The 11,386-nt window shown below is 33.2% G+C and overlaps 2 protein-coding genes across 3 annotated transcripts; one reads left to right on the top strand and one right to left on the bottom strand.

The window, feature by feature from the left end:
• The first annotated feature begins 3,568 nt into the window (after window positions 1-3,568).
• On the top strand, window positions 3,569-4,276 carry LOC120069065 (zinc finger (C2H2 type) family protein). Its single transcript, XM_039020742.2, has one exon. The coding sequence runs from the start codon at window positions 3,569-3,571 to the stop codon at window positions 4,274-4,276; it is 708 nt and encodes a 235-aa protein (XP_038876670.2).
• A 3,600-nt stretch (window positions 4,277-7,876) lies between these two features.
• On the bottom strand, window positions 7,877-10,761 carry LOC120069067 (phosphatidylinositolglycan-like protein). Of its 2 annotated transcripts, XM_039020745.2 has the most exons (6): window positions 10,537-10,761; window positions 10,095-10,295; window positions 9,339-9,423; window positions 9,150-9,204; window positions 8,777-8,915; window positions 7,877-8,385 (listed from the first exon to the last, which is right to left on the bottom strand). In XM_039020745.2, exons 2-6 carry the CDS (start codon window positions 10,263-10,265, stop codon window positions 8,293-8,295), a joined length of 543 nt encoding a protein of 180 aa, XP_038876673.1. In that variant the 5' UTR covers window positions 10,266-10,295; window positions 10,537-10,761; the 3' UTR covers window positions 7,877-8,292. The 2 variants fall into 2 exon arrangements, with proteins under 2 accessions (XP_038876673.1, XP_090162616.1); XM_090306490.1 differs by lacking the exon at window positions 10,537-10,761 and having other exon boundaries at window positions 10,095-10,476.
• Window positions 10,762-11,386: the final 625 nt, after the last annotated feature.

Here is an 11,386-nt window from a genome sequence, read left to right as displayed (position 1 = left end):
TTTAGTTACTAATAGCCTTAGCACATATAAATTATTTTTCAGTTCAACTGAACAAATATTGACACCATTCTTTGAAATAAACACTTTATTTACAAAGAAGTTTATACAATTGTTTTGTTCAAATAAACACTTTACGGAAATTAAGTTCCTCTTCAAACCAGGAACTACATGAACATTTTCTAGTAAAATATATTTATTCTATAAAGTCAACTGGAGATCTGTCACTCTCACTACCGAGATGACATGCCAAGTTCCAACTCGCATTGTTATCTCACCAGCATCAAGTTGTTGCCAAGAACTAATTCCCTGAAATGAAGAACAAATGTGGTTACTGGTGCCAAAATCTATAATCTAGGCAGAATCATCATTCTCCACTAAACATGTTTTCAATACAAGCAAATCATATTTACCTTACTTGGCCTTCTTCTTTTCTGCCAAGTACTTGGGACAATTCCTCTTCCAATATCCCTCTTGGTTGTAATGAAAACAGATTCCCTTTGCAATCTTGGCTTTCTTTTGTCTAGCTGCTGGTGGGTTAGCTTTCCTTTTTCTACCTTTCTTCTTCTTCCACTTTTTAGTGCCGAAGGAAGAAGATACAGACTTTGTCCAAAAAGTCGAACCTCTATGGAACTTCTTAAAGGATGAAACAACATTTGCTTCACCCTTATATCCCTTGCTTTTCATCAAGGACTGGAAGGTCTATAGCTCGTTGAGGAGGGTGGTTAGATTGTAGTCAATCTTGTTCAAAACAACATTGTTGTAAAAATGTAGGAAACTTTCAGGTAAAAGTTCCAAAATGAAGTTAACCTTGCTGGCTTCATCGATGATGAACACATTCATCTCTGCCACGTTGAAGTGGACCATCACATTAAGAACATGTTCTCAAACAGATTCCCCTTCTTGCATACGAGCATTGAAGGTGTGTTTAAGAGTGTCATGCCTGAGCTGTGTAGACGGTTGTTCACACATTCACTTCAGGGACTCCATGGTCTCACGGGCTGTGAGCATGGGCTCATGCTTCTTGGCCAAGACATCAGAAAGGCTCACCAAGATATACAGTAGGGCCTTTTCATTTGCTTGTGTCCAACGCTCGTATGCTTCTCGAACATTTCAAGCAACATTTGGAGTTGGAATGCGAGGACATCCCTCCATCAGGAGAAAACGAAGGTCATCGATTATGAGAATTGTGTTGATCGTGTTTTTCCATGAAATGTAGTTTTCGCCCGTTAACTTATCAGCGGCGAGTAGATTTAAAGTCGTGGAAGCCATTGTGAAAAAAGAAATTACTGAAACCATACAAATTATTTATTATTAATTTACTTGCATTAATTCAACAAGCCAACCATTTTGAGGATTCGTCTGATTGGAGAGCTGGGAACACAGCTACATAAGAAGGAATTCACTATTTCCCCAATATTGGGGCAAGTAGATAAATTGCTCCCTAAGACTAATTCGGGGGTATGAACAATGTGGTGCCACACCCTCTCCTAACCTAAGAGGGGTTTGATCATAGTTGGACTATGATTTATTGTTCATTAGAGGCATCAGTGGTACTTAAGGAGTTAGATGTAACTACAGGAGCAAAACGGTATTTTTGACCCAACTGTACTTACGAGCAATTCGTGAAGGGTCATCGTACTGTTGATTGGTTATATCTAATGGACACAAAAATATATTAGTAGTGCGAAAGTGCAACTGTGGTCTTTAGTGGAGTACTCGATAGTTAACGAATGGTGAATAATTTAATTAAAGAGTTTAATTAATTATTCGCATACCGTTTAAACTTCAAGCTACAAGTCCATGAGGTCCCCTCGGTAGCTCAACGGGATTTAATGAAAATCAGTTTTTAGATTAATTTGATTTGTTCAAATTAATTGATGAAATTATTTATATATGTTATAATTAATTAAATATTAATTATATGTCATAATTACTATAATATATTTGATACATTATAATATTAAGTATTTATGAGAGAGAATAAATATTTGATTATGATTCAATATTAATTATATGAATTTGATTCAAATAACATTAAATTTAATGTAAACGTGATTTATATTAAAAATCATTAGTGGAGAGATAATATAAAAACTTTAGGTTTTATATTATATAATATACAACACACATAGATAATACAAATATTAATTATTAAGAATTGGATTCAATAATTAAATTTAATGTAATGTAATTTATATTAAAAATCATTAGTGAGAGAAAATATAAAAACTATAGGTTATATATATATATATATATATATATATATATATATATATATTTATTTATTTATTTATTAGTTATTTATTTTTTTATTTTTGGGAGGGAGTTAACATATAGTTATATATATGTATGTATAATAAAAATTAGTTATATATATATATATATTTAGCTATATGCACATAGCTTTCTATGGTAGCCTCATAATACAAAAATACATTTTAGAAAAAAGAAATCTAATTTACTTCATTATCATATGGAATAAATATTTGTAGGAAGAAAAACCAATATGAATATAGTTGAATGATATAAAATCATTGATCTCGACCAAGAGACCAATAGTTCGGATTTTCATATTTGATTTAAATTAATAAAAAAGAGAAAACATTGACAGAAAAAAAAGTTTACATATAACATCATTCGTCCCCTTGAGTTCTATGCACTTGTACGTTGAAAAATTATCCCTGATGTCTGTGTTTCAACTTATTAATTTTCAATTCTCAAAATTTTAAAAAAATAAAGCAATGCAACGTTGGAAAAAAACTTTATTTAAAGAAATATAACTATTTAAACAATATTGCATGCCTTCAAATATTACTTCATTTATTAATTATATATATTTTATTTTCCAATTCATTAACTCTGATTTTTCTATGCATAGTATTTCCTACTTTCTGGACATCGGAATTTGGAAGAATTATTCGTCACAATAACAATTTAGTCATGAAAGGAGCATTTTAGATATTGCTATTTGTTAAAAATAACATAATGATTTTGATTATTTTTACTACTTTAGAAAAAAAAAAAAACTAGTCAGTACTATTATTTATGTATTACATAAATAACAATTTTATACGTAATTCTACACGGTCATGTTTTCTAAAATTTTAATTACAACTTTAATATTTCTTATGTGTAGCACGTGTTTTTTCGTATTAACAAAAAATATCATAGTATATGATAAATTAATTAAAAATTTGAGAATATAATTATATTAAAACATTCCAATTCATTTCTATAAGAGTGGAAATGCACGTGTCTGAGCTGGCTTGACTCTATTTATATAAACATATATAACTTAATAATCAAATATTATTGCATTAATTACCTCGTGTATATTTGTTTTACATCATCGTCTTTTTCAATTACCAAATGTTATAATATTTCACTACAAATATATGCATAAGATCATTTTCTTCAAGTTACCAAATACTCTAATATTTCACTATAAATACATGCGTAAGCCTACGAAGAAAGACACTGTCCAGAAATAGTTCTCTCTTGCGTATTCATCCCATCCTTCCCTTTTCCTCTATTCTCAATTCTTTCATTTTATAAATCGTCCCTTGCTATGGAGAAGAACACCAACACCAATGCCAATACGAATACGGTTTCGGAGACTTCTCCCGACCAACAACATGACGGAGAAAGGACTCCGATAACGGCAACTTCTCCACTACCACCTGCTCGCAACGATAACGTTAATAACCCAACTCCCACCGTCGTCATCGAACTCTCGTCCTCCATAGTAGTGGCCGCCCCAGAAAGTGCTACAACAGGCGACTCCAGACGACGCCAGATTGTAGATGGCACCCTGCTTGACGTTGAAACGTCGTCACATGAGTACATCGGAGGCAGTTCCAACATCGAGCAGGGGAAAAAGCGAGGGAAAGGAGATGGGGAAGAGCAGCAGCAGCAGGTGCGAGTTGCAAAGAAAAAGGGAGAGCTAACGGAGGTTCCAAAAGGTGAGCCAAGATGTGCGACTTGTAACAAAGTTTTCAAATCGTGGAAAGCACTTTTTGGACACTTGAGGTCTCACCCAGAACGAACCTACCGTGGGGCTCTTCCACCGCCAACCGCTGCGGAACTCGACATTCACCAGCAGCTCGCTTCCACTTTGCTCACAGTGGCTCAACAAGTGGCAGCGTCCAGAAGAGGGCTGGATATTGATCTCAACCAACCCTCCACGGCTGACGATGGTGACTTGCCAGAGAAGACCGGCGGTGTCGGGTTCGATTTGAACATCAAGCCGCCGTCGGATAGTGACGACGAGAAGTGAATAGTGGCGGAGCGGATGTATATAATAATACCTAGCAATAACATCAACACATATTTATATAATTATATGAATAAATGGATCCAATTTTTTGTGCTACCATTTCAAAGTTTCTTCATTTTCGCGCCTTCGTATTTTGTTTCTCATGCATGCATGTTGAGAATATTGAACTGACAGCGTCTGCATTTGGAAAACAATCTCTCAATCTCTCACTATATTAATAAATTAACTAAAAACATACACCCATATAAATAAGTTTATTATGGCTAGATCTATGAAAAAATACATCTTCATAACATTTTATATTTAATAAAAAATACTTTGAACATAAACCTATAACGGCAAAAACTTGATTATATTTTCAATCTTTTGAACTCTAAGTTTCAATCCTCCTACCTTTTAAGAACATTATATTTTTATTTGTATATGCAATCGGAAAGAAATTAAGAAAAAGGATTATACATTACAATACTTTGAAATTTTAATATGACGAAAAAAATTGATAATATTATTTAAGTTAGTTTATTGGTTTTTATTCAAAGTTCAAATGTGTTTCGATCGTGCCAACTTAAGTAATATGACTAGTTAAGTAGTTATCACTTCAACCAAACGATTAAAAAGAATTTTTTTTTATAGAGATATAAAATATAAAAAGAAAATTAAAAAAGGAAAAACTCACATATATAATTGGCGATTATAAGCTCTATCAATCATTAAGAAGTTTCTCTGTCTTCCAACGATGAAATGGGAGACGAGGGCCACTCTCAACTCTTAATTCTTCACGTTTATGTTTTGTGAGTGACGAATATTAACATCGGCACGCCACTTCTTATATAATGGGTGTGACGAATATTAACATCGGCACGTCACTTCTTATGTAATGGGTGACTCAAATTTTTATAAGGTAGTCTAATTAATATTAATCTTGAAGATTTCTTTAATCAAATCTGCCATTTAGATTTGACATTGCTATATGAAGAAATACACATTGAATTCTAACAACTAAATTTTGTTCAATCCTTAGACAATATTAGTTGGAATTTGAATATAATAAAAAATCTAATTCAAACGTTGAAAACTATATATGGTAAATTTTATTGGGTTGGTTTAATAGTAGTTTTTACATTGTTTCTCACTCATTATTCAAACATATGTATGGACATCGATTAAGTATATATAGCTTCATGGCTAAAGAGAAAAATACATAATATATAATTGGTGAATTTGTAGGTTCAATTCATACGAAACAATGCATGCCAATAAGAAAGTTTGTCATAGTCAAATATTACTCTAGGCCTAAATATATATTAGGATAAAGTAATTAGATGTGACTCCCTCGTTTCTAATATATATATAATCTTTATTTGCAATAGAGAAGAGATTCACCTGACACTTTTATTTGTATCGACAAAAAAGTAATTCTATCAACACAATATCTTGTGTTAGATAAACTTTCTTCTGACATATGAAGTGTATTATATTGACACAATTGTATTTTGTATCAAGAGAAACTTTCTCTTGATGGCCCTAGACCGATGCAATTGCAAGAAGTAAAAAATGTTATAATATTATGATAATCATAGTTTCATTCTATCATGATAATTTTGTGCAAGTTTTTTCTTTTTTTTCTTTTTTTTCTTTTTTTTTTTTTAAGGATTAGATTGTTTTAAGTACACTTAAAATTGTGCATCTATTTGGTTTATTCCTTTAAAAAATACCAAATCTTGGCCATAGCAAAATTTTTTAAAAAATAAATCTTAACGTAAACATGGATCATTTTCATCAAATTTGAACATCCTCTGAAAAACAATTGCACTGACTCAATTTTTTTCACATCTATCCTTTCGACTAGCATTTAGGGGTTTCTTGTTCTTGTTTTCTTTGAATACTACGTTTTTTTTTTTATTCAGGAATTATAGGTTTAACGATTTGAGGTTTTATATCTTGAAAAACCTCGACCAGTTTGCATAAAAATTAAAAAGAGAATGGAGCTCTTTAGTGGGGGAGGAAATGACTAGTCCTGACACGTGTGAGATGTTATATGTGCAGTGCGCCCATGGACGACCAACGACGGCACCTTTTGTGAACTTGGAGGCATTGCATAAGCAGATAAAAGGAGCTGAAAATATTGGACAAAAAATGGTTCAATTGGAACGTGGAGTGGTCTGGGGCGACATGAGCTGAGCATAGAAAGGATCTGAAACACTGATCCGGCTAAATGATACGGATACAATTGGATCTAACGATTCGTCAATTTCTAAAAATCTAAGATACGGATACGTCTAAGGATGCGTCATTTTTTATATTTTTTTTAATATATATATTTCTAAAAAACGAGGATACTGATGCGTTGAAGATACATTTTCTTTTTCTTTAAAAAAAATTTAGGAGATAGATAAATTTAGCATACAAGTTAATAACAATAACACAAAATAGAATATAAACATTGAAATGCAATACAAAAAAATCAATATATAAGATGTTGAAATACAATAGTTAATAAAATGCAATAGAAAAGTGACTCTATTGCAAAGAAGAAGAAGAAGATTAGAGGGAGAAGTATGAAGATAAACGAAGAACTTCTTCATTGAATTCTTGAAAATATCCAAATAGTTTATATTTTGGTGGATTTTGTGGGGATTCAAATGTGAAAATGGAGATTAGATGATTCTAATCTAGGGTTTGGTCTATTATTTTTATTTTTTTTTTTCTTTTAGTCTTGAACTCGAGTAGTGAGCTTTTTAAATAGCCTGCCTAGTTTTAGATTAGGAAAAATTAGATGAGTTGTTTGTCTTTTTTCTTTAAGAAAAACTACGTATTTCATACGTCAAATCTAGAAAAAAAATCGCATGTCACGTGTCAGATACGTATCTGGAAAGTATGAAGTATCGGTATCCAATACTGATTCTTTGACTCACATGAAGTATCTGTGCTTCATAGAAAAGGATGTTGCAACGCTTGAGTTCGGCCGAAGGTTTATAGTACTCCTGGGAAATGCTGCCTTTTCATCGAGGACACTAATTGGCCGGAGGCCGGAGTAATAGCAGTCTACAGAAGAGGATGTATTGAGTAGACACTATTAGATCATGTATACAACCAGAAGTTGGCGACGGTGATTTGTCAAACAGAGCAGTGATTCTGTAGTTTAGGTTTCCTTGGAGTTTTGGTTGTAATATGGTGAATACAGCTAAATGATATGTTTCTTAAAAGAATACTGGACGAATCGACTGATTTGATTTGGTTTTCTTGAAATTACGTTATCAAAATTTAAAATTGGAGACATAGTTAGGTATTGAGAGGGAATTATAAGCATGGGTAAACAAATTTAATTCATCGCCAAGAGGATATTGACAATGGTTGAAATTTAACTCATCGTCAACCCTCGTCCAACATGGAAGCTCATGTTGCGTCCTTCGTGAAAAAGATTGAAGGTCATATTTACAACTTACAAAAACATTATATAGATCTTTCAAAACGTTAAATAACAATGCTTAAGTAATCATAAAAATGGATAGTAAACAAACTCATTTCTAAAAAATAGAGAACTAGAAATAAAAATAATCATCCAATAAGCATATATTAAAAATAAGCATCAAGTCAAAGTGAGCGCAATGTTCAAATCCTCATAGCTCAATTGTTGTACTTAAAACAAGTCCTGACAATAGTTTAGTTTTCTGGTTTTACAACGAAAATTGTTTACTAACATTTAAATATTTAAATGATAAACGAATGTATTCTTTGAAAAAGTAAAATACAAAAAAAGAAATAGGGAAATCTAAGAATTCTTGTTATAAGCTGGTTCCAACTCTGAACTATGAACTCTTTTTTGTAGGCTCAAAATGTTTTCGAACGAGGCCATAATGGCACCTTGAACCTGTGAGATAAATTTAAACAGAAACGAATGGTGGAAGAGAGAGATCAAAGTACTACAAAAATTAATACATTTACATACACGACTAAAGGTAGAATTTGAGTAGGTAAATTCACATGATACACAGGAGCTACAGTTGCTGATCGCCTTATGAACAAGCATCTCTATTTTTATCATCACCAGTAGCAGTACATAAAGCCTTCCAGATAGGTACCAGCATTTTCACCGGTGGACGTAATTCCTAGAAAGGGAAGAATATTTTCAATCCGCATAAACAATAAACTCTAATGCAAATCCTCACAGAAATGTTGAACTCACTGTTTTTATCGGTGTAGTTTAGATTATAGAAATTTAGGCTTATCATGTGACCTATGTTTGAATTATTCAAATAAATAGATTATAGAATCATTGCATTTGTGTAAGAGGTGAGGATAAGCAAACTTGCATACTGGAACAAGAAACTCACAAGATCAAATATAGGCTCGTTTTCTTAACTAGGTGCAATGCAAGCCTAACTTATCAGCAAAACAATCATTTATTCTACATTTTCTTTCTTCTTCATTACTGCTATATCATTATCATACCTGGCTCAAGGGACAGGCCAAGACATTTCAAATAAACAATAAAATTACCTTGAAAACCAACAATAGTTCGTCTTCCCCTTGTAGTATCAAAGACAGGCTCCAGTAACAAGTAACTGGTGTTAGGCATTCAAGGAGGACTGGTTTTAAAATTTTATCAACAGGCACAAACCGACGGATGACTTTCCCACTACAATAAGAGACAAGGAAACAGTGAGCACCAAGGAGAATCTGTGAAAGTAATAAGCGAAGGATGGCCATGTTGAAGCATAAAGGTTTAAGATCGTCTCATTAATTGAAGAACTAAGGCTTTCTAAACTCAGAGGATTACCAAATCAAAATAACAAACATCAATGGCCAATGTTATAGATGATGCCTTGACAAGGAAGTTCCTGTCCACGAAATAACTGAAGGAAAAAGTTACCTTCTAAAGTGAGTTTCAAGTTGGACTCCAAAATTTGGCAAAACCATAACAGTCTCTGCACATTTAGACGGTCCCCATCCATAAAAAGGATATGATAACAACACGAATTCAAATTTCAGAATCAGGAAGCAAACAGTACACAATATTGCATTTTAATATATGAGGTAGAGAACTTTCCCAATTTTTCACCTTTCTCAACCGTTCCCTTGAACAACTTCTTGCCAAAGAATACATTCAAGACCAAGCACCATAAGGCGACAAAGATTGATTGTCCCTGTTAAACTCAAAGTCAATGATAATGCACTGAAAAGAACTTCTACGGATTTCCAAGAATGCTGTTCGAATATCAAAAGCCTATCAATTGATGCTATACTCTAGTTTATGGTATATTTTGGGAGTTCGGTTCAGTCATATCAATGAACTATGGAATTCTTTAGTTGAAGGTTTTCTTAACAACAAATCCAAAGGAAGGACACAGGCAAGAATAACAATAGTCGAACGAAGAGACCTGCAACGGCATTAGTATATTTAGACCTCAAGGACTCGTGTGTATAAATTATAGAACAAAGCCTATTCAAGGGTCGTGGGATCCAACTGATAATCAAAAGCCATAAAATTGAACAGTATAGAACACTTACAAACATACTCCGAAAATAAGAAGCAAAAATGCAGGGTGACAAAAGAAACAGACAGAATCACAACAAATCTTTAGACTGAGTTTCATCCTTTCTAAACAAATATATGAATTCTGAGCCAAATTCCAAAAACAAAAACTAATAAGCTTTTGCAAACTGCATTTTCCTAGTTTTAAAAATTACCTTGGTTTTTGGAAACAGTGGATAACATAACATGGCAAAGAAACTCATAGGTACAAGTAGTACTTATAGGCATTAATTTTCAAAAACTAAAACTCCAATAGTAATCAAACGAGACCTAACAAATTACCTTGAGTAGGAAAAAACAGAACGCAAGGGCTGCAAAAAAGCAGAAGAGGAAACCCTTTTCACCACTCCTATTCCTGAGAACAACAACATGGTGAATATCAACTGCTTCAGATGGCCATTTACGGTCTGAAAAGTAGCCATATCTCCAATCCGTAATGGAAAACTTGTCCATTTGGCATTCTTCAACCTTTTCCCTTCAATTCTGTGAGAAAATAAGCATTACTCTGAGAGAAATTTCACATCAGCAGCAACCAACAAACCAACATCCGCAAGTGCAAAGATTGGTTTGGCTGTTTCCACTCTTTCAAACCAAACCCCAAAATGTTTAAGGAAGAAGATATGACGAATGATCCATATTATCATGGCATTTCAAAATTGTAAAAACATAGAAGTTGAAATTGACGGGTGTTTGAGCATAAATATACGATACACGATGGTCTGACCTGAAGAAAATTGACTATCGCACTTCACTGCAATAGCGATGCCTCGACGAGAGAGCCGTCTTAGACCGCCAACTCTTCCCGGTTCGCCACCGAAGTAATCGAGAATTGTTAGTTCCGCCGGCGGTGGGAATTGGATAACCCAGTCACATTTCAGTTATATCACTGGGCCGAGCCTGGCCCAACTAACCATAATACACTCTTTCGGCTTTAGACTGGACCACGCCATTTTTTCTATATTAGATTTTCTTTTACACGATAAATAGCAAATTTTTAAGTATAGTTCGAAAAAGATAGCAAAAAGTTTTTTAAATCGTAATAATAGCAAGCGAAATAAGATAATAGAAAATAATTTGTAGAAATTGCTAAAACTACTCTCAAATAACGGATATCTACAACGTTAAACATTTGGAAATGTAGAACGTTTCATAATCATTCTAAAAATTACAAATACACTCTACCTCCATAATTATCAAGCCACACCATGTCTTCCGACAAATATCAAATCCCACTTACCCATAGTTATTATCACACAAAACAAGGTTTCAATTAAAAGAAACTAATTCAAAACTAAAACTAAAACAAGTCTATCACAAAATCAAACCAAATTAGGGTTTTTGCAAACCTCCCCTCGGTAGAGAAACGTGAGCAAAGTTGTGTTGTAGAGGTTTGATCGGTAGAGAACGCCAAAAGAAAATCCACTGAAACTAGCCCATCGTCGGAACTGGCCATCAACAACAACCAGATTTCTTCTCGATAGGTATAAAGGAAAATCGGCATGCGCAGCGGAATTAAGAATCATTTTTACTCTAATTACTCAAAATAAACATGCAACCCTAAAAGAATTAATTAG

The sequence above is a fragment of the Benincasa hispida genome, chromosome 11, assembly GCF_027475165.1.
Source record: "Benincasa hispida cultivar pf3 chromosome 11, pf3_genome.v1.1, whole genome shotgun sequence".
NCBI classification, from domain to species: Eukaryota; Viridiplantae; Streptophyta; class Magnoliopsida; order Cucurbitales; family Cucurbitaceae; genus Benincasa; species Benincasa hispida.
This window is presented reverse-complemented; position numbering and strand designations above follow the sequence as displayed.

What these genes read in the sequence shown, in the direction of transcription:
- LOC120069065 (XM_039020742.2), top strand. Translation starts at nt 3,569, where the DNA reads ATGGAGAAGAACACCAACACCAATGCCAATACGAATACGGTTTCGGAG.
- LOC120069067 (XM_039020745.2), bottom strand. Translation starts at nt 10,265, where the DNA reads ATGGACAAGTTTTCCATTACGGATTGGAGATATGGCTACTTTTCAGAC. An exon ending in CTTGAAACTCACTTTAGAAG is followed by an intron (nt 8,916 to 9,149) that starts GTAACTTTTTCC and finishes CTCTTATTGTAG; the next exon opens with TGGGAAAGTCATCCGTCGGT. An exon ending in AACTATTGTTGGTTTTCAAG is followed by an intron (nt 8,386 to 8,776) that starts GTAATTTTATTG and finishes TTCCCTTTCTAG; the next exon opens with GAATTACGTCCACCGGTGAA.